Source organism: Crocodylus porosus, unplaced genomic scaffold, assembly GCF_001723895.1.
Source record: "Crocodylus porosus isolate Cpor-Errol unplaced genomic scaffold, CroPor_comp1, whole genome shotgun sequence".
Classification (NCBI taxonomy): Eukaryota; Metazoa; Chordata; order Crocodylia; family Crocodylidae; genus Crocodylus; species Crocodylus porosus.
Window position 1 is genome coordinate 64,082,942 of NW_017728948.1, and position 27,287 is coordinate 64,110,228.

The 27,287-nt window shown below is 42.1% G+C and overlaps 1 protein-coding gene across 5 annotated transcripts in view; it reads right to left on the minus strand.

Annotated features, from left to right (window-relative positions):
• Positions 1-6,682: 6,682 nt before the first annotated feature.
• NFKB1 (nuclear factor kappa B subunit 1) overlaps positions 6,683-27,287 on the minus strand; it is an 85,978-nt gene continuing 65,373 nt past the window's right edge. For 4 of the 5 annotated variants that reach the window (XM_019553032.1, XM_019553030.1, XM_019553031.1 and 1 more), the window contains 11 exons: positions 26,582-26,773; positions 20,572-20,713; positions 17,133-17,247; positions 15,890-16,091; positions 14,639-14,808; positions 13,667-13,769; positions 12,228-12,352; positions 10,922-10,988; positions 10,059-10,231; positions 9,733-9,910; positions 6,683-7,077 (listed from right to left, as the gene is read on the minus strand). In XM_019553032.1, coding sequence (XP_019408577.1) covers positions 6,899-7,077; positions 9,733-9,910; positions 10,059-10,231; positions 10,922-10,988; positions 12,228-12,352; positions 13,667-13,769; positions 14,639-14,808; positions 15,890-16,091; positions 17,133-17,247; positions 20,572-20,713; positions 26,582-26,773 — 1,646 coding nt within the window. In that variant the 3' untranslated portion in view covers positions 6,683-6,898. The remainder of the gene's footprint in view (positions 7,078-9,732; positions 9,911-10,058; positions 10,232-10,921; positions 10,989-12,227; positions 12,353-13,666; positions 13,770-14,638; positions 14,809-15,889; positions 16,092-17,132; positions 17,248-20,571; positions 20,714-26,581; positions 26,774-27,287) is intronic. The other variant, XM_019553033.1, reaches the window with a different exon arrangement.

Below are 27,287 nucleotides of genomic sequence, written 5' to 3' on the forward strand. Positions count from 1 at the left end.
CAGGGTAAGTGTGATGGGTCTGCACCCTCAGTTGCAGGATTGCCACAGCCTTAAGAGGTAGCACAAACCTCCCCCTGGGAACAGACCAGGGACTAAACAGTGACTAGGAGAATGCCTGTTGAATCCTGATATGGTGTCATCCTGGAAGGCAAGAGGGGAGGGAGGAAAAGAGGGGTAAATGGTTCTGAATGTCTCTAGCAACTGTTCTGTCCTATCTTCCTGTTTATAAGTGGTGGTGGTTAAATGTTTTAACTGCTTTTTAAAAAGTGTAACAAATAAACAGCCTTAGTTTTCTTTGTCGTCTCCAGGGCATGCAAACCTGGACACATTTGCTTATGAGTGATGCCCAGATCTGGTTGGAAACTGGAATTCCCATTCCAAAATGTTATGAAATACATTTCTTCAACAAGGTGCAAACTGAATTGTTCCGAACCTGACTGAATGGGCAGCCTGGGCTTTTGGTTAAAAAGAAATGTATCAAATAGATTGAAGCAATTTGTTTCAAACTTTTTAGAAGTGTTCCCAGGACTCCCTGAGCTGCAGGAGCCTGTTGTGGCTGAGCCTGCCAAGGAGGTAGGAGCTGGAAAGTCTGCGTGCTTAACAGCTGCCAGGCAGGTTGTTGAGAGGCTGAGCAAGCTGGTAGGATACAAAGCATCTGCCTAACAGTCCAGCTTCCACAGCAAACCTCCCCTGGTTTCTATTGGGATTTTGTTGCATTCTTGTAGAACACTGAGCTGGATCAGTATTTTCCAGCAGAAAAATGTAACGGGGGCGCTAATTGCCTTCTGATAATGAGCCACTGAACATCCTGATGAATCAGTTACTGAAGTGAAAAATTGGTGGTTGCCTAGGTGCAAGTAAATTCAGGATGAACCAACGCTAGTCCAAATCAGAGGCCCTGTAGTGTGCTTGATTTGCTTTAAGAAACTCCAGATGAAAGATGCTGATACAGCATAGCAAAGAGATTTTTTTAAATTACTAGGCCTGTGCAAAGCAGCTAGTATGTGCTTCGGATTCGGTGATTCGAATCACTGTCCCAGATCAATTTGGCCGAATCTGATTTGGAGATTCTGCCTACTCTCCCAGCTCAGCAGTGGCTGCCCTGTCTGCCCCAGCTTGCTGGGTGCTGCCAGGTGGGGGGAGGTGATCCCCACTGCCCTCCACTGGCCCATGCTGCATGGGGGACTCTGCACAAGCCCCCCAACCTCCCCCTCATTCTTCCAGTGCTCCCATGGCTGCCCTGCATGCCTCAGCTCCAGCACTTTAAAAAAAAAAAAAAAAAACCCCTCAAAAACCCTGGACTCACCAGTTCCTGCCCGGCAGGAGACGATCCCTGCTGCCCCCCACTGCTTTGTGCTGCAGAGGGTGGGGGCTCTTCCACAAGTCCCCCCAAGACTTCCGCAGGAGCTGGGAAGTATGGGGTTTTGGGGGGGAGGGTTTGTTTTTTTCTTTAAGGGCTGGAGCTAGAGCAGGCGGAGCAGCCGTGGGGAGGGGTTGGGGGGCTCATGCAGAACCCCCCACACAGCATGGGGGCATGGGAAGCAGCAGGGATCACCACCCTGCTGGGCAGCACCTAGTGAGGCGGGGCTTTTTTTAAAGGGCTGGGAGCTGGGGTGGGCAAGGCAGCCATAGTGGGTGGGGGTCAGTGGGGGGCTGGGGGAGCAGGCAGGGGATGGAGCCTGGCAGAGGTCCCCTCATGGCCCCCTCCCTCTTCCTCTAGCCCCCCTCCCCCTACTTTCCAGCTCCGAGTCCAGGTCCAGTTCCATGCTGCAGCAGGCAGGGAATGTCTGAATCATTGAAGCGCTCCAAATCTTCTCCAAATCTATTCAAAAAGCTTCATATTCATTCGGACCTATTTATTGGTCCCCTGATTCAATTTGGATTTGGAGATTCAGCCGCTGAATCGGACCGAATCTCCTCTGAATTGAATCACCACCTGAAGCTTTGCACAGGCCTAGTAATTACCGTTTCCTGATGCCTGGGCATAAGATTTTCTCTAGTCTCAGATAAGGGAATTCCTCAGACTGCTTCCTCCAATGTACTTCTTAGGATGGCTGTTCCAAGCCCTCTCCATCGGTTTTACCATTGAGGAAACCCGAGGCTGGAATTCATGATTTTGTTTTCACACAGAAAACTGTTCCATAAAAGACTGCAGCTTCTTGTCAGCTTTTTGCTTGCTGAGCTTGTGGGAGAGAGTTGGGAGGTTTCAAAACACTGTTGCTACAGATGCGATCAGTATGCCATCAATTTTCTACCTGTCATATGAACAAATAATTTTTGCCAGAGGCACCCCCTTCTTTCTTCTTCTGTCTGTGTTGCTGTATTACAAGCTCTTCATCTTTTAGTGATACGAAATAAATGGCTCAGCCAAGGAATGTCAACGGTCATGAAGCCAAAGCCCAAAGCGGGTTTTCATCCAAAGAGGGAGGGACAAACTTTTAACCCTGCAGGAATCCCAGTAGTGGACAGTTTGTCACTTCACATATAAAGCAGCCTCTGGGTTGGTGGAATCCTAGTCTACTACTTTTACCCTCGGAGGTATGGATTTAGTGACTCATTGACATATTGTCCTGACATTTACCACTATACCTATGCAATCAGGGGTGGGACCCAGGATTAACATATGTTGCTTAGACTATATGCATTTAAAGCACATCAAGCCAGGATCAGAGTGGCAAAATAAAAAACAAATCCATGTTAATTTGAGGGGAAAAAATATTAATTGGAAAAAAGTTAAAATACCAACTCCCCCAACCTTCTTCCTCCCCCACCCTGAAAATAATTTTGAAAAGGGACAGTATTAATGATTTAAAAATTTGTCTTATGGAAAATGTCAGCCAGCAGTAGTGTTCTTTGCTGGGTTTGAACGGAATTGGGTGCATCTACATGTGCATATTAATGCAATGCAGTAAACTCTAGTGCAGTTTCTCCCAGGCATTGAGTTTATATGTATACCCAGGGCTACAACACAGAGCTGAGTTGGAGCAGCCCCAGTTGGCAGGGGAAACGGGGATCAGTTTGCCAGCCCAGAGCCACTCCAACCCCGCTCAGCGTGCTGCAGAGGGGTTGGCTAGGGCACAAGGAAGCTTCACTGTGGGGCTAGCCAGCACGCAGCCCTCGCACTAAAGCACCCTTGGACTCCAGCCAGCTGGGTCAGTGTCTACACATGCGATGCTATGCACAACTAAACTCTGTAGTAGGATAGTATTTGTATTTACACATACTAATCTGCTGTGCAGTTTATTAGTTTACTGTGCCTTAATAGGGCCACATGTGTAGAAGCCAAGATGTTTACTGTGTAGCTAATTAGTCTACTTCACAGTAAATATCTTGTGTAGATGTAACTACAGAGTACAATCTGAGCAGAGTGTGAGATGGCAAAGGAGCACTTTTGCCTGCCTGAAGAGTTAGGAGAACATGGTTTGGTATGAAGTTCCTAAGGGTTTCATTGTTGTACTCATCATTGACACCCCCTGCCCCTTTTGTACCTTTTCTCTGACCCACACAATCCACATCCTGGACACAGCCTGCTAGGCTCCTCTCTGGTGTTTGCAGTTGACTTGCCCGGATATATCCAAGACAGCTTTTGAGCCTTACATGAGCAGGCACTACATTTTGCTGCCCAGAACTGAGCTTTTTCCAAAGGGCCTTAAACTTCCCAGATAGCCTTTTGAACCAATGAGTCTTTTCTAATGAGTTAGAGGTGAGGAAAGAGTTTCTGCTGCAGTCTGAATGCAGAAGGGTTTTTTTCATTTTGCTTTCGCATATTCTGCTATTTCCACATTTTTCAGAGTTGTTTTATCTTTTCATATTTAAAAGGAATCCTTTCCATTAATATAGACTTTTAAATAATTTATGATCAGAACCAAAGTAAATATTGCTTGGTTAAGGAGGGCTTTAAGGTTAGAGTCACAGTAGTCTTATGAGATCAGCTATAGGGAAAAAAAATTGACTCGCCTTATCCTACACATTGATCTGTGTGATCCATTATAGGAAATGATCATTTTGAAAATGAAAGCAACACCTTACAGTTGCCCATTGCCATCACGTTCTCACTTTGACCTATTTTAGCAAGTTTGTTCATCACACAACAGTCCAGTGAAAGCTCAGTGTAACACCTTGTCCCAAAGGCTTTCCTAATATAGGTGAATAAAGTAATGTGTGGTTTTCACCACTGCTGGTAATATAGCTGTTGTTCCAGCTGCCAGCGGGAGGAGAGCTTCATTGGTTACAACGGGTAGGGTTGAAATAGGATAGGGCAATATCAGAGAAATTGCATAGAGCAAACTGGCATGGCTGGGTAGCTTTTGATCATGCATCTGAGTTACTGCAAGCTTTATAGCTAGTTAGCTCTCAGGTAGCTTACTCACAAGTATCAGCCAGAGGCAGGTAGATATTCCCTCTGGAGGCAGGCAGTTCATTGATCATGAGTTTCAAGACAGAATGCAAGTTTCAGATGGTCCAGCTCTTTTCTGTCTGAGATTTCATCATGGCTGCTGACCTTCCTCCTAAGCAGTGCTTAACTTATATAGCCCTTGTGACCTCACTGTCTGGTCCCATGGAGACCAGCACCTGTTGCTGCCAGCCAACCAATTTGAAATACATCACTGGTTGCTGGGCAGACTGGCAGGGTGTCTAGCCCCCTCCCAGTCAGGTTGGCATTGCTTAGAACAATAGGGAGTATAAGCCCCTCACCCAGATATGTGTTCCTCCCTCAGGAAAGTATACAACTCAGGTTACCTAAATAGATGGAATGTCTGCCCTCTGCCAGGCCCATGTTAACTAAATTGTCACAGCAGAGTTTGGTGAGAGACAGAGATGGTATTCTGCCACAGCGTGCACAACTGAGCCAGCAGCAGAATGGAGGAGGTAAAGACCAGAATATGCAAGACCTTCACTGAGTTTTTGGTTGCTTCAGTTTTTCATTATCCATTCTGAGATGCCTGATGTGTCAGTCCACCTTCCCCGTCAGGATCAGTCAGCTGTCCACAGTTCCCTCAGTATCAGTGGAAGCGACATGTGTTCAGTGCTTCTGAAAATAAGGCTTGTGGTGGCTGAAGGGGCAAGAGGTGGGTGGGGGGGGACACTGATGCTGTTGAAAATGCTGATGTTAGTATTGTAGGGATACAGCTAGCCCTGTGTGTTCCCACACAAGTGTCACTCTGCCTTAGGGAAGACATAATGCATCCTACTACTGCTATGGGACTGCTTGCTGCAACTGTTCCCACTCATTTCATTTCTAAATCATAAGAGAGAAGTCTGCTCTAAACTTGTTTCAGCCTGTTTAACATTATACTTCCTCTGCAGCAAGAGTTATGTAAACATACTTGGGTACAAAGGCTAACTCCTCTTCTGTTAGTGATCACTGTCTTGATTGAACAGCTACTATGCAGCTTTCGGGCATAAAGTGCTTCCAGAAATCTAGATGCAGGTGCTTTCTGTTGGTGGGGAACAGATCTACCACACTAGGCATGCTGAGCAGTAACACATTTATCACTGGTGGCTGCAACATAACAGAAACCTCAAAAAAGTCCGGTAACATACTGGAGTTATGCCTAAAAATCCAGTGCGAGTGGACCATGGATTTTACTCAAGACGACAATATCCTTCTCGACATCTTCGTTAAAGAAGGGTGTAGCTTGAGCTGAAAAGGTAGGTTAGTTTCTTGCACTTGTAATTTATCACCAAGAGTGATGTTGTAAAAATAAGGATGCCAAATTCACCCTTCGTTCTAACTCAGCTGGACCTCCACCCATATACCTGAAGACAGAAGCAGACTCAAGAGCTTTACAGTCCATCAGATCTCCATCTTTTGTTTGCAGATATAGTTTATAATTCTGTCCCAATGAGAGAGATGGATATTGGTGGTGGCACAGTGGCACTTGGTATATTCATGGCAATTATTTTTTTCTGGAATCCAGAAACTGCCCTGTTTTTTGCTTAAGTCCAAAACACAACCTTGACAATTTTCTCATAATTAATGAATCTGAGGAGTACCCCTGCTAGGGAATCCCAGGTAAAGGGGTTTTGGTATCTGGCAATCTATGCAAAAACCATCATCTCTAAACTACTAAGATACCAAATGATCCATTTCATCTCCCTGTCCTAAGGAAATTGATTCTGTACTGTCCATTCTCAGTTCCTGTAACAAATAGTGAAAAGAAGATTTGTGTCCTCCAGAAAAAAACAAAAAAGTAAAGGGGAAATAAATGAAGAGGAAGGATTTAATTTAATTTTTTATTATAAAAGTAAAATAAAAATAAGCATTTTAAAAAGCACAAATTTCTCCTTTAAAAAGGTATGAGTCTAAAAACAGTATTTACAGTAGGAAGCTGTCATACTTGATAGGCACCAGAGTAAAGTTTAAATTACATTCACTGAAATATACATGATCCTTTTGTTGTCATTTTTAAATCACAACAATTTGTCATCAAGGGACATCTGTTTAACAAATTTATGAGCTTCCTTTTCCATGCAACTATGCTATAAAGCTTTGAGAAGGATAGTCAGAGGTTTTGTCTTGCAATTGCTCTGGGTGTCCTACCTTTCCTATGAAAGTGAGCTGGTGATTCCAACTTGTAAGAAAGCAATGACTTCCATCCATAAAGAAAATCTTGGACACCAGGAAAACCCAGTCAGTCCCATCCATCCAGCTCTATATTACATGTTATTGGCATTCTGGTTATGGTACATTGCTTGTAAATGAATGCAAGTAAACATACTTAAGAAACAAGGAAGGAAGTGATGTTTATGAGCCACTTCTTCAAATCTTTCAGTTCAAATGATTCTTTTCCAGTGCACTTTTGGCTGTAAGCTCATTTCCATCCCCCCAGAGAAATTCACACAGGCAGAGTTTTAAATGTCATTTTGCTTTCTATAATTGTATACTGCAAAGTGATTAGATTTTGCCTTGTATTGAGTGTTCTTGGCCGTAGCCCAAGGCCATTTTGCTAAGTGTTATTGAAGACTTGCTGTTCAGGGACTCGGAACAAGTAAAGCTAAGTTTGCGGAAGGAAGTCTCCACTCCACTATCACACATGCTTTCAGTGTCTTGGAATTTGATATCATAAAGTTCACCTGGGAGAAAAACAAAGAAAAAAAAAGAGCACATCATTCTTATTCATCCTGGATTAAAACCATAAGCCACTGTAATGTCCTAAAGAGACATGAAAAGCACTTGGCTAGACAAGAGCACTTTTAAAGAAAAATTAAAGTTGTGCAATTTTAGGGCACAGTGTTGCAACAGGAAAATGTGCTACGTGTTTTTGCTCAGAAGTGCCCAAAGTATCTGCAGTTTAATGCACTGTCATACTGTGCTGCTTAAGACCAGAACTAGGCATTAGCAGTGGATACAGTCTGGGTGGGATTAAAAAGATGGTTACTGTACATTTGATTCTATGCATTTAAACTGGCAGCTACACTGCTCTCAAAGTTAATACTAACATGCCCCTGGAGCAGCGCCTGTTAGCACTCAGAGAGAATAAAGGCATTCTGGACCTAAGAGCCTTATTTTATGTTAGACTTAAGATGTGTTAACTGTACTTAAAACATGATCTGGAGATATTCCTTGCCTGAAGAGTGCTAACTTTACTACCATCTGATAGCACGTTTTCCTGCTTGAATGCACAGATGCTCATCTCCAGATCATGTTAGGAAATATTGTGGAATTGAACCATGGAGATAATACCAGCAATCTTCACCGGTTCTGATGCTTTGTTGGGGGTAGCACTAACAAATAGCAATGTCCCCCACCCCACCAGAGCTGGTTCAAAATTCTAGCACCGCACTGGAACCAGTTCAATACTTCAGTGCAGAAGGAGGGCTGGGACTGACCAACAGCTGTTTGTCAACCACACAGCTAGGCTCCAGGCCTGCCCAGAGGGCTGAGATTATAGTAAGCACTACCATGCGACTGCTCAGAATCCTTTCCAACTCATACTAATGCTTATTATAATCTAAATAAAACATTTCCTAAGTGTAATGTGTAACACTTACATGTGTAAAGTGTTGCGAAGCTAGAGTCCAGGATGAGGCATTTTCACACATTTCTTTTTTTTTTTATATACAAATATTTGTTAAGTACTTTAAATAATTTGCATCTTGTTAATCTGAGTCTGAATTCAGAATAACCATCTGTGCCAGATCAAAGGAATTAATTGGTGGTAAAGTTACATCCCCCAAGTTGAAGATTCTTCTGACAGAACTTGACCCGTCGTCATTGTGAAGCTGACAGCACAGTGAGTTTAGCACAAATGCAACAAGCTGTTCAGAAGCTCATGGAATTTTGATTTTTTTTAAACAGATTGTTTTCAGATTGGACCTGGGATGTGGGCTGTTAAACGCTGCTAAGCAGCAAAAGCTCTTTTATTACCAGTGTTGCTAATTAGATTTGTTGCTTTGTTCAAGCGCATGGAGAGAGGTGTGTAGTCTGATATGACCCGACAAGTAAAACTATAGCACTTAAACTAGAAAATGGTTGTAATATGGAAATGAAACTTGCCTATTCCATTTTCTCTCTTAGTGGGTGCATCTACATGAGACACTGACTATACAGTAGCTGAAAAATACTGTACAGTAGTGCATCACAGCACAGTGCTAATGCGCTACTGTGTAGTATTATTAAACGACTGAGCAGTAACATTACCTAAAAGACGTTCAACTAGTGCTACTGCATAGTAATTCTGATTACAGTGCATTTATTTAGTACATGTATTAGCAAGGATTAAATAAATGCACAGTAACTGGAAGTGATGGAAGGAAGTAAAGAAGGAAGATGTTTATGACCGTACTAAATAAATTGTAAACAACTTGTACTAGCAGTAAGGATTGTGTAGTAGCATCTCATGTAGACATGCATAGTGGCCTCTAATACTTGCAAAGTGTCTGGGCTAAGGAGGCAGTGCTGATCGATGAATAGGGCATCAGAAAACCTAGGTTTGCACAGCCACCGAGGTCACAAAACAAGCCAGGCAATTCACTTTGTATCTCTGTGGCTCTCTTGTTAAAATGGGGTAATTAGCACTATATTCACCTTCTCTACAGCACTTTTGAGATGTGCAAGTGAGAAGTGCTGTGGCAATGGTGACTATTATTACTGTGTTAAAGCTGCATATCTTGATATCTTTAGTGAGCAGTTAATGAACGCAGACTGCTTAAATCCACTTCCAACCGTAGGGAGGGAAAAAAATAGTAAAAGAAAAATTCAGACACATTTTGTATAATCCCAGGGAAGTCTGGACAATGATGTGACAAAATTAATGTTGAACCTTAGGTAGAGAAGACTCACTCATCTCTAATACTTTCCAACTTCTGGTAAGCATAAGTGACCATGATAGATATTGACAAGCATCTACATTTAGAGAAACAATAGTTGTGGTCATGATTCATTGTTATGTGCTATATTTCTATTCCTTCCCTACGCCATTAGGCCTGACCAGTCTAAAATGAGAAATTCCAGCATCTTCCCAGACAGACAGGTGACTGGGGTTGTTCTACATGCTGACAACTTTTAAGCTGTACTGGCATCACAAGAAAAAAATACTTCAATACAATCTCAGAGGTGGTGCAAGCACCTACTCTGGATACTTTCAAAAAACACTTGGATGCTTATCTTGCTGGGATCATTTGACCCCTTCTGACTTCCTGGCCCTTGGGCAGGGGGCTGGACCCAATGATCTGGCAAGATCCCTTTCAGCCCTAATGTGTATGAAATCTACTGCTATCTATTTTTACCTGTTTGTTGTTTAGTGGATGGAACAAATGGTGATAGTGGTGGAGCCTTGGAGGTAAAGTTCTCCTGGCTGCACTCAGTTAGTGGGACGGATCGCGCTTTCTGAATGATTTCAATTGCTTCTGTGTAACCCATTTGCTTCAAGGCATCGACTAACTCCTTTATTGTACCACCAGAAACCTAAGATAAAACAGAGAGAGAAAATAAATAGCATGATGGAAGACTTGTTGCAAAACAGAGCCTTGGCCTCCGTGGAGGAGGAGAACATTCCCCCATAGAACTCTGGGGATCACATGTACTCTTTAGGATATCCTTAAAACTGAATTACCTCATAGTTATCCAGCAGAGTTTTTGATGGTGTGGGACTCAATCTGAAAGCATTATTGAGTATTCCAAGGCCCAGCTTTTGTGCCAGGGTAGACCAGTTTTTGTCTGGATCAGGTACTTCTAATAACTTGTAGAGCTGCATCTTGGAGTCTTCATTCAGCTCTTTCACATCTCCTGGTAAAAGAGACTTAGAAACTAAATGCATCACAACAAAAAGGTAATCTTTGGTTTACATAATCACAATCCTATTTGCAGCCCAAAGTGACAGTCAACTTTCTGAAAACCAATTAGTTTCTGATGGCATTTTATATACATGCTCTAGAGTGGGAGAAGAGGGGGCAGGGCGCTTTAATTAGAAGAGCTGCTCTAATTAAAGTGCCCGGAGCATCTTGCGCATCAGTGTCCCATGCTGAAAAATGGAGGGGGGGGGGGCACTTTAACTAAAGCTCATTCGATGAGCTTTAATTAAATTGCCCTTGCCACCATTTTTTCAGTGCAGGATATCCTAATACATGTGATGCTGGAGTCTGCTGGAGTGTGGCAATTGTCACACTCCAGCAGATTTGATCAATCAAGTCTGGCTTAAAAAGTGAGTAAATCCTCTGATGGGGAAATGTATTAAGTATTGTGCACACTGCAGCAGAGCTGTGAGCACACAGTACTATGTAGCTTCCTACTCTCAGGTTAGAATCTTATGCGACTATATAAAGAATTGTGTTCGTTCTATCAATGGCAGCACGTCTGTTACATTACAAACCAGAATGGGCAGTAACTGCCTCCCTTGTGTTTTATACAGTGCCAAGCACCCTGTCAGCACACAATAAATAATTAACAGATGAGCTTTTCCTTTTGTATATACTCAACCTGGTGCTAGTAGATCATCAGAAGCCACGTTTGAGTCATAGGGTTTGCCATTTAATATGTCATACACCTGTGAAGTGGAAAACAAGAAAATCAGTTTTGATATCTAGAGACCTGTTATTTCTTCTACATCAAGTCTGAGTAGTAGTCTCCATTCTGTTTTTAAAGATCAATCAGCTACCCAATCTTTTCGTCTTGTCACAGGCCTTGCAGGACTAAAAGTGCTGCAGAAGACTTGCTTGGCCTAAGCATGAAATGAAGAGAAACCGTCTTTGAGCATGGTCACATGACAAGTGCCAGTGTGTTCTTAGGATGCAGAGGGAAGCCTCTCAATTTGATTGCTTAAAGTTAGGCCCCTGAATCCATACGTTGATTCTTAAACAAGGTAGCACAATTCCTAGCAGTGCTGAGCACTTGTGCTTCCTGGTGGACTGTCTCCACAAAACCAGCCCCTTCACTCAGTTGCAAAAAGATGGATTAAGGAGCCTAACTTTATATAAGCCCATAGCCTCTGCCTTAAGTGACTGCGTCTACATGAGAGCTCATTACTACTGCGCAGTAGTGTCACATGGCATGAAGCATGACATGATGCTACTGCACAGCAGTAACAAGCTACTGCATAATCAGTGTCATCAAAAAGCTGTTCATGGACTCATGGACACAAGCATACACAAGTACTAAATGACTGTGCAGTAACAAGTGCACAGTCAGCATCTCATGTAGATGCAGCCAGTGTATGGGATATGACAATTCACTGTGCACTACAAAAGTCCCCAAACGTGAACCTGTGTTAAAAATCTCCACTGAGATGCCTCAGACAAAGTAGGGACAGATCCTCAGACTGATGTTCTGAAAAGGATCTGGAACAGTTTGGTATATGTGGAAGCCACTAAAATCAACTCTTCTGGGTTTTCTTTTTGAATACTCCAGTGTGACCATGTTATGAATGTGTAAACCACCCGTGTGTGAAGCCCACAATGACACCATGGTAGTCTGCCTCCTTTCAGCAGCTACTGGGAATCTAAGGTTCCTTGTGAGACAGTGCTCTTAAATATAAATAAAATTGTAGTTTGTGGATCCCAGTTGCAGAAGGAGCTGCTGCAAGAACTAAGATACGTATTGAACACCAAACAAGCTAGGCACAGTACCTTGGATTTTCATAATGAACAAGTTTCAAGTTTTTCAATTAAAGTGACCACTGATGGTGAGTGGCATGTGTCTTATCACATACTTTAGTCTTCACATTAAACTAAAAACAAGGAATCCCTGTATTTGTTAAAATAATTGACAAGTGGACCAGATCACTTGCCTCCCAGCTGGTGGCCATGTCCAAAGGTGTCGTTCCAGGTACAATTCCTTCATCTTCATCATCATTGCCTTTCACATCCTCTGGATCAAACAATGGTTCAAAGTTCTCAACATGAGGATCTGCACCTGGAAAGTCATGGCACAGTTGTTAAAAGTATCTTTTGAAAGATGGAATGATCCATCTGAATGGAAAATTGTCACCACAGGTCTGTGTGTAAAGACATTAGTATGGTTTCAGTTGAAGACAAATTGTTTAGTTAAATTTTCAACATTTCTATACTGGTATATTAGTTGGGATCCTGCTGGGGATAAAGTTACAAGTTCAGGTAAATATCTAGAAGGGAAGATGCTTCTTCAAACCACCAGGTGGCTCAACTTTTATTTACTTTATGAAGAAAATGAATGAATTACAAAGGCTTAGAACTTCAGTTTTTCAACAGAGCTTAAAATGCATGTTCTAAGATTTAGATAGCAAATGTACTATTTCTTACACTATTGATGAAAGGATATAAATCATATACTCATCCCACATAGCAGCATTTTTCACCTTGTTAAGCAAATACCAACTAAAAAAGGAGCCTTGCAAGAGCTCGGTAGAGGTGTGCAGTATTATACTGAAAGAAAATTAGCAGCAGGAAGGCAAAATATTTAACCTAAGACCCCAAAGGAAGTAAGTCACATGCATAAAAGAACTGCAGTTTGGAAGCTCCTGTCATCTGATCCTGTGCTCAGATCACACAAAACGGGGGCTTTCCTGTTTTTAATCAGACAAAAAAAAGAATAATGCTAGGTAGTGAGTATTGTTAAAAGAATATGCACTGCAGAGGGAGGTATGAGTTTTTATTCATCTGTAACACTGGCCTAAATAGAGAACTGAGGCATGGCACAGAGAAAGGGGTGACCCTGGTAAGCTGATACTTTATCCTGACAGCTGTGAAAATTAAATTAATTAATCTCCACCAGTATTCCCCCAGAGCATGGAGAGAGGTGTAGGGGATAAAAGAAGGTATGAGCTTGGAGTGATTTTCCTTTATGGTTTTAAAACATTTCAAAAACAAAGCAATGCAACATTAAGTCATTTTGGGAGAAACTTCTTTAGATACAAGAACCAATAAAGATAAGAGGTCAGAAGTTCACAAAAGATTAATTGCTTGCAAGATTATAAACACATTTCCTGTTGTAAATGCCAGTATGACCATTATGTATCCAGCAGGTGGAGCTAAGGAGCCTTTGGTCAACAGTAATTCCTCCTTCCTAAAAAGAATTTGTAACGCCGGTGACACCTCAGATGTCTACTGCCTGAAAGGTCAGGAGAGCTGCTCGTAATTTAATCTATCACGCACATCAGAGAATGCCCCAAACTTCAGATCTAAATTCACAGTTAACAGTAAGTGACGCTGACTGAAAGAAAACTGCCCTCTTAAAAAAGACACATCATACCTGCTGCTTTGAGAAGAGCTGTCAGTTTTGTGGAGCCCCTTCCAGCTGCTATATGGAGTGGAGTGGTTCCATCATATGTAGTGCTGTCAACATATGCGTCACCCTGAAATTTAATGAGACACAAAAAATGAGAAAAATAATATGCATATCTTTTTATAAGAGTTTGCCCCTCTTGTCTACATAAATGCTATAACAATTCAAATGAAGCCCAGTCTGTCCTCTGCACAGAACACCTAAACCCAGGACAAAAGGAACTGGAAACATCTTTGTTAGCTTTGTACACATTAAATCATGTTTGTATGTTCCTACATTAACGAGATGCCCAGTATAAAAACATCGGTTAGATGAGTAGTATGAGAACCTATGCTTTCAATCCAGTGTTCTACAGCCATCTGCTTATTCTGAGGTCCAAACCACTCCAGTTAGAGTTCTACTTTTGCTTTCAATGGAAGCATGAGAGTACATTAGTGTATATGGAGTACAATAATGTATATGCACATACACATTATATATATATCCAAATATACCCCGAAGCCACATGTATAATCGTGTGTAAAGCTAAAACATCTTGTTCCTACAATGAAGTATAAGCGCAGACACACACACACACAGATGCATATTATGTGCATGTGTGTATAACTTGTCTACATATGCTCTGATTCTGCAAAACTGATTTTCTTAACTTTGCACATAAGCAGTCACATTAGAAGTTAAGCATATGCCTGCAGTTTCAAGGCCATAGGCTATAAAAACAGGACTGCAGAGAGCATACTGTATTAATATTATTTGTTCAGCACTGATAACGTGTGTGCTGGCTCTTACACAAGCAAAGCAACTACACAAATAGTCAATAACCTTCTAATTTTGCTCTATTTAAGCACTTACAAATTTCAAAGCCTTTTTAAATTGGAAAAAGAAATGAACCAGGGAGGAAAAAAGCCCATACCCCAAAGCTATCTTCATAGCACTTACCTCAAGCAGAAGGCAGCCTGCCAAAGAGATGTTCTCTTGTTCAACAGCCAGATGCAATGCAGTTCGTCCAGATTTTTGTTCCTGAGCATTGATGTCAGCTCCAGCAGCGATCAGCAGCCTGAGGCAAGACACGCTATTTGCTAGCACTGCCATGTGAATTGCATTGAGACCTACAGCACAAGACATGAAAACTGACAAATGTGGAAATGGTGTGGTAAAAAGTTTATAAAAGCTACATTTGCAGAACTGCAGAAAATTACTGAATTTACTGTAGCTATCTCATGAGGTATTTTTGTGTTTTTCTGTACAGTTGTCTGTGTAAACTCCAGTGGGGTATGGTTTTAAAAGTCCATACATTTGGAACAGGTGCATTAAGGGTGAGATTTCAAAGGCATGAATGTTCTATATAGGTCATCCTAACAAATGATAACGAAATTATGGTACCACACTATATTAATGTACAGGCCAAGTGCTGCATTCTTCTAGATTAATTGGTACACTTCCATATCTTTTCCCCTATAAAGTCATGCTGCCTTATTTGAGACAGGTGCAGCTGAACTCATGGTGATAAGAAAAAAAATCCTTTTATATTTTAGATGCCTCTAAAACTGACCTAAAATAGCTGTTTTAATTCACAACGTTTTTAGCTTTGATACTTCACATCTTCTAAGAGAGAAATGTTAGATACAAATAAATTGCAACATAGAAGAATTGGGGAATCTTGGCTTTCCAGGCATTCAAAGGCTCAAGTTTCTAGTTCCGTTTGGTCACAACATAACAAACATTATATTGGTCTCTGGTACAGGAATGATTATTGGCCATCTGTTCCTCAAGCTACTGTAACTGCTTGGGGAGCAGAGGGAATTTCCTTCAAGGGAAAAAAAAACCAACATATCCTTAATGGGATTTTTTGCAATAATGGCTGACAGTACACAGAAGTAGTAGTAGTAGTAGTAGTGAAATAGCCAAATTAAATTAAGAACTACAAGTTAAATGCAATTAAAATTAAACTGCAATTTATCATGCAGACATCACCATTACACAAGTGGCATACAAATTATGAATCTAGATATTTATTATTTTCTCTCTTGTGCATGTATGTGAAAGCAAGAGGGGACAGACTGTGAATACTGGAGATCACTATAAAAGGCAGAAGTACAAATTTTGTATTAATCTTTTTAACATATATTGTAAATGACCAATATGTTCGTCCAATGCATAATACGGAAAGTGGCCCTGGTCTTTCTGTACCTTCCCCCTCTGAAAGGTTGATCATCAGAGAGGTTTTCTTGTGCTTAAGGAGTATGTCCAAAATTTTGTCATCTCCCTCCTGGGCTGCTAAATGCAAGACGGAGTTCCCATGTCGATCCAGAGAACTGACATCAGCCCCAGCCTTCAGCAGATCTTCCACCACATCCGCCTGCTTTGTGATAACTGCCAAGTGCAAGGGGGTCTGGAAGAGGCAAAAGGAAATGACCACAGGAAGGTGAGCAACGGACATGTTTCAACAGAAGTCTCTTAATAAGATTACTTCCTGAGTTTCAAATGTGTTTTTTTTTCTTTTCCCAGAAAAAGGTTCTATGCTACTGAAGTGTTAGATGCACACTAGTATGCCTTTTTCTTCTATTGAATTGTTAAGAATACTTATAGAGGAAATAAAAGTTTTGCAGCCTAATGTCAGCATTAGAGTAAGGGCCTGATCCTGCTTTCCCCGTGTCCCTGAAGCTCCTACTGAGGTGACTGGATGAGCAAGGACTTGGCGAGAAAGGGACAAAGACAATCTCACGTGTCCATGCTGAACAGCTGTGCTGGACCTTAGGGATCTGTAGAGCATTGAGGTTTGAGGAAATGGATTTCTTTGGCTGTTCCCAATTACCATGTAACCAGTCCCCCTGCTTGTCCATGCCTTTCTACCCATGGGCCTTATTCCATGCCATGCAGGGAGCATGCAATTTTTGGAGCTTACTTTACTCCTGCCCCTTCCCTTCAGTAACTGTAACACTCCAGTTACTCCCCAAGAATCCTCCACAGCCCTGAGTTTAAGAGCCAACATCGACCACAGTCCTTAAAATATGAGGCAAGGTAAATACAACTTTGTGTTCTCAAAACTGAGGAAGTGCGGAAGAACAGAGCCTTTATACACGTCTTCTCTACCCAACTGATATAAACTGTGTTTTTTCATTTCAGTGATAAGGGTGTCAGATACCACAGAGTGTGGTTTTAGTGGTGTCTAAAGAAAGACGGTATGCTGCAATCTATCTTCCAGTGGGTAAGTAAATATTATTCTGATGGACCTTTTTCACAAAATATATTAGATTTTAATATAATGATATGATTCTATGATATGATTCTATGATTTCTTCTGTAAGCCTTCATAGTGTGAGGAAAATCAGATCCCCAAGAACCAAAATCACCTAAAAATATACAGTTCATGCTACAACATTACACTTACCAGATAATCATCAACATCAACCAGACTAGCATAACAGCATACCTGATAAAGATCATTTCTCATATTGATGATGTCATCAGAATTCAAATCCTGCATCACTTCTAAGAGGTTTCGCACCAGCTCGGCATGAAGGTGGATAATTGCTAAATGAAGTACACTGAAAAAGATAAATCACTTAAAATATTTGGGAAGGGATTTATTCAGTGCATGCTGACACTTGAGAGGTGTTTTCCCTCCAAATTATCATGACGGCTGGGCTCCAAACGCACAACATGCAACAGCAATAAAGAGAAAAATGTTGTACGGTAAAGGTCATCTTCCCAGCCCTCTCTGAACTTTTCAGTAAAATTCAGTCCATTTTCATTTAAAATTAGTAGAGAACCAATAGGAGGGGAATAGGCTGGCATAAGAGTAGCTCCTACTTTAAATCTAACTCCAAGCTTTGGATAAGAGGAACCTATCTGCAAATGTTAAAATGCCTGGAATTTTTTAGACGCATGAGGAACATGAAAATGTTCATACTTTCAGAACCTGTATTCAAAATTTCCACAAGACTGTAATTAATGCAGAGTTTCCCTTGGGGATTTCCCCAACTTTGTGGGGGTTTTTCTTTACTTCCTTTTCATAAAGGTGACTAAGGAGCAGAGGATTCAGAGAGTTAGATACAGATGTAATGCCAAAGGGAAAAACCTGCTTCAGCTGTGTAAGCAACCACATGTGATACTTCTCTGGGTTACCCATACATTTCACTATTCAGTTAAAAAAGTGTTACACAAAGCCCCAGCTCCTAGAGCCATGTGAATATATGTCAAAATCTCAACTTTCATTTTAAAAAGTCTCAGCCTCATGGTTCATAGGAAAGTAGAGCTGGAAGGAACTTCACAAGATCATCTATTCCAACCCCCTGCTGAAAGCAGGAGTATCCCTGACTAAGCCATCCTAGCCAAGTATCTAACCTGCTCTTGACAACCTCCAAGGATGGAGATTTCGCATGTTCTCTAAGTAGCCTGTATCAACTCTACAGGTAACAGACCTGACCTTCATAGTCAGAAAGTTCCTCTTAAACTCCAATCTGAATTTCCTCTGCTGAAGTTTGAAGCCACTGCTCCTAGTCCTGTCCCCTGTGGCCACAGAGAAAAGCCTCTCTCTGTCCTCTCTGTAATCACCCTTCAGGTATCCGAACATTGTTATCAACCTGCCTCCAAGCCCCTCAGTCTCCTCTGTTTCAAACTCGATAACCCTAATTCTTCTAGCTTTTTTTTGTTCTTAATTCATACTTTGAAGGCCCATAATAATTTCTTGTTGCTCTGTGCTGGATGCTTTCCAAACTATCCACATCCTTCTTGAAACATGGGGCTCCAGACTTGACATGGCACCCCAGGTGAGGCCTCACCAGTGCTGAAGAATCACTTCCCTTGTTTTACAAGTGACACTCCTGTTAATACAACCCGGAATGCTATTGGCATTTTTTTTGCAGTAAGAGTATGTTGTTGGCTTATATTCAGCTTATAGCCCACTAGAACCCAGAGGTCCTTCTTTACAGTAATGCAGTCTAGCCAATCATTCCCTAGCCTGTATTTGTGCATGCCATTATGCCATCCCAAGTGCAGGATTTTGCACTAATTCTTGTTGAATCTCTTTTGATTGACTGTGGACTACTCCAGTCTCTTCAGGTTATTTTGGATCCTAGCCCTACCCTCCAGCGTCCACAACTCCACCTAACCCAGCATCATCCACAAATTTGCCAAGCATGCACTCAATACCATCATCCAAATCCACCTTACAGTACTTGTATCTAGTCTGTACTTCCTCAGCTTGTTAATGAGTGTCACAAGAAACACTGTCAAAAGCCTTGCTAAAGCAGAAGAATCTGCTCTCCTCCTATTCATAGAGTCTGTCATCTTATCCTAGAAGGAAATCAGGTTGGTCAGCAGAAGCTGCTCTTTTTCAATCTATGCTGGTTGTTCCTGATTACTATGGTCTCCTCTAGATGCTTCACAATAGATTCCTTGAGGACCTGCTCCATGTTCTTCCCAGGTATCAAGGTCAGGCTCGACTGGTCTTTAATTCCCCAAATCTTCCTCCTTCCTTTTCTTAAAGATGGGCAATTACATTTTGCTTTTTTCCAATCATCCAGGACCTCACTTAATGTCCAAAAATTATCAGTGGCTTCAGATTATAACCATAAATTATAATCTCTTGCCATCTTTCAAAAACACCTCACAGAAAATATACTATTCCCTTATGTCTAGAACTGCTAAATTACAGTAGCCACGCAATGGATGCGCTTCATGGACTCATTTCTGCCTGTATTCTATCCAAACTTGAACTAATCAAGGCATTAACCACTCAGAGCTAGCAAGCCACAAAATAACCTCATTTAAGTCTTTTAGTACCATAGGGAGCATCACATCTACCCTGCCCACTTGAAAGCATTTAGCTTCTAAGTAATCCTTACCCCATTCTTCTATTTCTCTAGGCTGTTTGTGTCCTTCACTACCTTTGCTACCAAGAGTACTCACCACCCTCTAGTTGCTGCCCCTATTTGTGAATGAAGTTAAAAAAAAAAAAGAGGCATTAAATACTTCAGTCTTCCCTGCATCATCTATAACTAGACTGCCTACCACATTTCATAAGGGCTTCTCTGGTCTCCCTCTCACTAGTTCAATCTTAGGATTTCAGGGGGTCTGACACTACATTTGAATGCTGGGAGTCAGCAATTCTAGGCTGCTTCCTCCATTTTTCTAGCATTGGCCACCTCGGTCCCTTCTTAGTCTCACCGTTGTTACATAAGCGCTTGCCTTGTTTGTAGTTCTTGCCATCTGGAACTGCTATCTTGTACCATTCTACCACTGACTATTTTCAAATCTCAGCTTAAAGCATGCTGTTTCTCATTTGCTTTTTATTCTCTATTTGTCTTTCCAATTGCTAAAATTTTACTTTACATCTGTACTTAACTTAGTCAAGATTTAACACACGTGCATTTCATGAAAGATCCAACAGTTCACTAATTCCTTAAACAAGCTGATAAAGCTAGTAGTTGTTACAGAAAATCTAAGAATCAGTGTGAGATGGAACGATACAAAGGCTTTTATAGTCTCAAGAGAACTATACTTATCCAGTATAATGGCCCTTCTTGAAGACCAGTAATGCATTTGTGACAGACTCTTACTTTTTATCTCAAAGCCAAAATACATTAATACATTTACCAGACCTGAACAAAACTGTTATGATACTTCTTCTAGACTGTGAGTTCTGCTTTGTACAACACCCTTTTCAAGAGAATGGGGAACCGCTGCCCCCAAGAGCAAAGTAATTTGAAGCATATATATCAACTAAAGGCTCAAAAAGGCACTGGGCTGAAAGCTTGTACAGTTATGATCCCTGACTGACCCCATAAGCTGATATGTAGAATGAGCTGACAGTGCTCTTGGGCCTTCAGGGACAAAATAAATTTAAGCCTCAGGCAGTAGCTACTTACTTGTCACCATTATCATCTTGGACAGCAGTCAGATGACGTTGAACAGCTAATAACATCTTCACATCTCCAGTTATGGCATAGTCAAAAAGAGCATTGGCATGACGTTTAGCGAGCTGCATGGCCTTCTCCAGGAACAGTCCATCTGCAACACAAATGATCATGTTCATTATATAACTACAAATTATCTCTGTGCAATGAGCAGAAACATCATAAGAAGTATGGTGGCTAACAGGCTGGCACCAAAAACATCTCCTGTTGGCAGATGTTAGTCTTGCCAGGTGAATATTAATTAATACACTATTCAGCACCTTTTACAGACTCACTGAGGCTCATAGCTAATTCACTGGTTTGTCCAGATAGAAAGAATGGTTTTTAGAAAAAGAAAGTGGAGTGTCAGCTAAGTACTCAGTGGGTGCATCTACATGAGATGCCATAGTGCAGTAGCAATGACATATTGTGCCATAACTTGTTGCTATAGTGATGTAGTGTCTCTGAGCATAAACCATGATGGTCATGCTATTTCATAGCAGTAACAAACTAGCATGCAGTAGCTCATTGCTACTGCATAGTAGCATCTAAAAATAACCATGTGGGGATGGTACTGCGCAGTAATGGTGGTTACACTTGGTTAAGCAAGTACTAAATGACTGCGCAGTAACAACAGTGCAGTCCACCACCAGTAGGGAGGAAACCTAGGAGCAATCCAAGTTAGATCCATAGATGTTTGGGTCAGAAGGGACCCTCAACAGATCATCGAATCTGACCCTCTGCCTGGGCAGGAAAGGATGACCCCAGCCAGATGCCTATCCAGCCTTCTCTTAAAGGCCCCCAAGGTAGCAGAGAGTATCACCTCCCTTGGAAGCCCGTTCCAAATTTTGGCCACCCTTACCATGAAAAAGTTCTTCCTAATGTGTCGCTTAAATCTGCTCTCTGTCAGTTTGTGATCATTGTTCCTCGTTACCCAAAGAGGTGCCCTGGTGAACAGAGCATCTCTGATACCTTGTTGGGGAGAGGTTTTGAGCTACAGTCTGATAATGAAACAAAATCCCAGGAAAAGCATAAATCTGGATTATGTATAGTACCAGACCATGTTTGAGAATGGCTGGGTAGGGAGCCCACTTCCAGAACTTTCACAATAATGCTTTAAGTTTCTAGTTTCTTTATTCACAAGCTAAGCAACCTATAAACACATCAACAAACTCATCCAAAATCAGGGGTGTTAAACTCATCTGGTTCTGTGGGTCAGATGAGTAGTATGGTATTGTTCTATGGGCCAGATGAATGGTGCAGAACTGGCCCCATGGGTTGGATTTGGCCCATGAAACCTCCCCCACCCCCTGGCCCTTCTAGTCTGAGACCTGTCAGAAAAAAGGTCTGGAATCTTGGCTGCTTGGCTATGGCCATGGGAACAAGCCATGGCATGGGGCTCCTTCCCAAGGTGTTGCTGGTGCTCCATCACCATAGTTCTTGACAGGATGCTTGGCTCCAGCCACAGAAGGTCCTGCTCCTCACCTCTCCCAAAGCTGCATGTTTGACACCCCTGCTGTAAGTATCTTACAAATAAGGAAACTGAGTACAGGGGGCTTAAGTGTTAAGTCAGATACAATCTGTGCCAGAGCTATGGAATACAGCCTGGGTCTTAAATTTCTCATCTTTGACCTGAACCATAAGTTATAATCTCTCCCCATTCTTCACAAACAACCACAGTAAATATATTGTTCCCTTATGTCCAGAACTGCTAAATTACAGTAGCCACGCAATGGATGCGCTTTGTGGACAAAGTTCTGCCTGTATTCTTTCCAAACCTGAACTAATCAAGGCATTAACCACTCAGAACTAGCAAACCACAATTTCTTCCCTTGCCCTCTGGGTACCACAGGCTCTCTCAAAACCAAGCAATTATCCATTGTAGGCTTCAACAGTGTAATCCTGTTACTGTCTGGCCTTGATTTCACAAACTGTTCTTTGTAGCATTGTTCAAAGAAACCATAACATAGCACATGACATAACATGTCCTCCTCTATCCCAAACCAAAAAGCAAACATTCCTCATGAAAGAGATGCATATGTTACATGTGGTCAGAGAAGCATATTCCTTATCAGAGGGGTGGCAATGCACAGATGCACCCCCACTTTGACTCCTGAGAACCATTCAGCAGTTATGCCAAGGGAGCCTGATGTGCCCTGGACAATGGACTGGGCTGGTAAAAGGGGAGTCGGGAAGGCAGCTGCAGAGATTTAAAGGGGAAGGGTAAGCTCCGGGAACCCCAGCAAGGCTCCTAGTGTTCGGGGTATATGCTGCTCCTGGAAAAAGTCCCACCCTCTCTTCCCTGCTCCCCTGCAGGTGGCCAGTGCTGCTGCTGCAATGAGGGAACAAACTACCCACTCTGAAGCCAGCAGGGAATAGGTGAAGCAACACGGAGTCCTGAGACTGCTCTTCTGCAGGCATGGCCAGCTGGGATCCACCCTGCATCTGTGCACAGGACAGCAGCAGTGCAAGTACTGTCTTGCCTTTAAAGGCAGTACTTTAAGTTGTCCCAGGACCTTGCATCTCTTCAGCTTTCTTTGCTATATTCCTGCAATACTTGTTACAGTCCCACACCTTATAGATCGTAGCCAGTTGTTATTTACTGTTCTTCAGACAAGGATTTTTTTATGGTACCTTTTTTTGGACCAGCTGCATAGTTGGTAGGGCTGTGTGAAGCTTCGATCCCTGATTCAATTCGGTGGAGATTTGGCCTGATTCAGCGGCCAAATCTCCAGATCCGAATCGAATCAGAAGACCCTTTAATCTCTCCTAGTCAAATTGGATCAGAACCCTTTGAATCCATTCAGAGAAATTTGGAAAGATTCCACGATTTGGACATAGACACAGCTTTAAATGTTTTTTCTACATACCTCAAGATACCAGGTGGCTCGTGAATGCTGAGATAGTGGGGCGGATAGAACGTGCTCAACAGCAGACCTGGAAGTGGACCAGAAGCACGTCTGGTCCACTTTCAGGTTTGCTGGGCCTCCCTGCGTCCCTCCGGCTTGGTGATTGGTGCCTCCTGGGTCTGGGGGGCCACCCGGGGTCCCTCCACGGCTGATTGCCGAGCTGGGAGGATGCAGGGGGCTCACCTGCATGCTCCCCAGCAGACCCAGAAGTGGATGGGATGTACTTTCCACTTCTGGGCTTGCCGGCAAGCATTCAGGGCCCCCCCACTGCGCTCCTGTGGGATGCTCCATCTGCCCCAGCATTGCAGCCACACCTGGTACTTCAAGGTACGTAGAAAAAACATTTAAAGCTGTCTCTATAGCCGAATCGCTGATTCTCCAAATCAGCATCGAATCTTCAGATTCAGATTTGGCCAACTCAAATTGGGGACAGTGATCTGAATCAACAAATCGAATCACTGTCCTCGATTCAGGCTGAATCCGAATCGAATACATGCTCTTGTCCAACACCTCTCCCAACTTTACAGCTGGTCCAATCAATGAGATCACAAAAAAATCTTTGCTAGATCCCTAAACCTTGGCTTGGTTTAACAATGGGTGAAAAGTATCTTAATGGACTGGCTGTGTTGTGGGAATAACTTAAGTGAAACATTGGATGCACTTCAAGATGCTCAAGGTGGCTACATTTTATTTTATGAATCTTAATATAATGTATACATTTAATTTTTATGACTTGATTATTATTTGCCTAGTTTGTTGTGTTTTTATACTTATAGTATAGCAAACCAATGCATATTCCAATAAAGTTATATTTGTTTTTGCTTCAATTTTAAACTGAATAATATAACCGTGGGCCCCTAGAATATTACTAAACCTTCTAGTTTCTTTTTACCAGGAGGAAAGTGTATTATTGTCAGGAACCCTGTTATATTTCGGGGTTCACAGCACATCATTGTTTTCTAGCATTACTGTACTGATATGGCATGTGTGGTCTTATTGGAAATCCTGTGTTATGCTGTACCAGTGCTATTGTATGGATTATATTATGCTGGCTATGTATATTTTTTATGGTTCGGGATATGGTTTAGCCAGGGAACTTAGGAAGTGGGCAAGCAGAACTGACAATTATTTCTTGCCCTTGTGTTCTAGGGCCAGGCCAGTTGCCACTAACAACAGCAGACAGAAGGGACCACGGGTAGGATTGGCACCTCTGCACATTGTCGCCCTATGATAGGGGCAGACTCTACAATAGAAATGGCATCTGGGAGTAATGGCCCTTGAGCTGAAAGAGCTACAGATGTCTTAGGGTGCCTAGGAACTTTGAGATGGTTCTGGTGACTCATGGGTGATCAAAATAATGCTAATTAAGGGGCTAGCCTGGGACATGTTAGAATATTTATTTTTGAATCTCAAGTTTTTGCAGGGACACCCCAGTTACCAAGACTGGTAGAATCAGTAGGAAGACTTATTTCTAAAAACTCTGGCAAGGACTCTCCTGGAAGGCTAGGAGTAGCCAGACAAGAGTGTAGGAATCTGTACTTTACTTTTCTGTCTCCAAACCTATGGTCTATTTTGGGTACATACTTTTTTTATCCCACGTAATACGTATTTTGCTGTTTGTCTCCTTACTGATTGCTGGTGGAAAGAGTGACTTTTTGGGTCAGTGATGCTCCAGGCTGACTCTATGGAGAGGAGAACATACAATTTCTTCCATAACCCAAAAGTAGAGGTGACTTGGGGCTAAGAGAGATCACTGCAACTGCAGAGTTCACTGTAAGGGCAGAAGAACTGAGGTGCTGTGATAGGAAACTCTTAGAGTAACCTGAGTTTGTTCTCTGGGATGAGTGGCAGCACTATGCAGAGAAACCTGGGCTCCCCCATAGATGGAGGTGTGACAGTTATAGTGTATATAGCAATGAATCACACCATCTTCACCCCCACTTTCAAAACCCTAGCTCTGCCCATGCTTATCATTTATTTCTGTTCTGACGATTAACCAGCAGCATATTTCCAGTGAACAATCCAAGACATTTATGTCCAAATTTTTTGGAGTTTTGACCTTGACAGGTGTTATGGGTGCTCTAGACTTTGGAAAAAAAAATCAGGTCATCTAACTCTTAATCAAACCTACTCTTTCCAAACAATTAGCTAGAGAAAATCTTACCAAAGCAGACTTGTAAACTTATACTTGCCAAAGGATTCATAACCTTGTACAATAGCACTTCTGTCAACCACTCCCTCTTCCTTTTCCTTTCTCCCTCTTTTCTGATTTGTTGCGTGAAGTATTTTGCAATGAAGCAGTGCTGATGTGATTGTTTACTTTATTCACTGCACAGCAATGCATCTAGTGTATAAACAACATTTTCTTTGCAGATAGTTAAGCCAGCTAAATATCAAGAGACCATTTCAAGAGATAAATTCACAATTTATATGTTTGTAGGGACCTACCAAATTCACAGCAGAAGTGGGCTGCATGGCAGCTCCTTTAATTTTGCAGGTTCCCCTGCATGCTCCCCTCTCTCCCTCCCCCTTGTTCCTGATTGACAGGGAGGCAAAAACCATGATTTTAAATACAACACTGTTTTTTCCTCCTGGCCAGTCAAGCAGCAGGGTCACCAGGGCCACAAAACCAATCAGTAACTGGGAGGAGGGTGCACGGGAGAACCTGCAAGATTAAAGGAGCTGTTGTGCAGCCTACTTCCTCCATGAATTCAGTTACACATTTGTAACTGCTGACTGCAATAGGATCTCACAGTGTGTAAAATCAATGCCAAAGCTGGCCAAGAAGGTCATCTCATCTGCCTCTGTGACCTGAAGAGGCAGTATTACCCCAGAGGCTGATGTAGAACAGAGGCATCTATAAACTATCACTAGAACTGGTGGCCCACTGGAATGACAGGGAGTGAACCCATGCCATTGCCAATTCAGAACAAATTTCTATCCTACATGCATAGGAAAAAAAAACTGGCAAAAGTGGACCCTGAGCCAGAACTCGTGGAGCTTCCAAACCTTTAACTGTTCTACCCTATAGAGGGTATTAATAGGGTTCAAAGTAAACTAGTTTATTCTCTTACCTTGTAACCTAGAGTTGGCTTCATCTATTTGAGCTGTACGTGACAAAGTAGCATCCTCCTCCTCTTTATTACTGCAGAGTCGGGAGTCATCCCTGCCTGAGAGCTCCTTTTTTGCACCATGCTTCACATTCTGCTCGTCATTGTGCTTATTGCAGCTTTCCCTGTGTTTTTCATGTTCATCACTTGAAAGCCCTGAAAATAGATATGAACAGCATTAACCCTTTTGTGCAAAGGACAATCAATGTTCTGGTGGCAAGATACAGAGCTCAAAGAACTCACTAGAAAGTCATCTGCTGACTTCATTTGATCAGGCCCTTTAACGTTAAATGCTAGCAAGACACAAAATCTGGAGCTCGCTGTATAAGAAGAAAAGTACAGAAACGTAACTATTACTAAAGTGTTTAGGACAGTCTCTTTCCCAGCTTCTCAACTGAAGGATCAAGTTAAAATATCAGCAGAGAATAGCAACTGTAGGCATGAACTTTGATTTCACATACAGTGATATAAAGGCTGGGAGCCAATGGAGTTATTTCAGATTGACTTGGGTGCATCTGACAGCTTGTCCTGTAGGCAGTTTTCTCAGTGCTTTGGATTTGAAGTGATTCCTCTTTGTTTAGAGTATAAGTATTAAACACACCCATTCTGTTAATTTTTCAAGTGGTCACAGGTTTTCCCTTCCCCTCCCTCGGACCAGAGAATGTGCCTC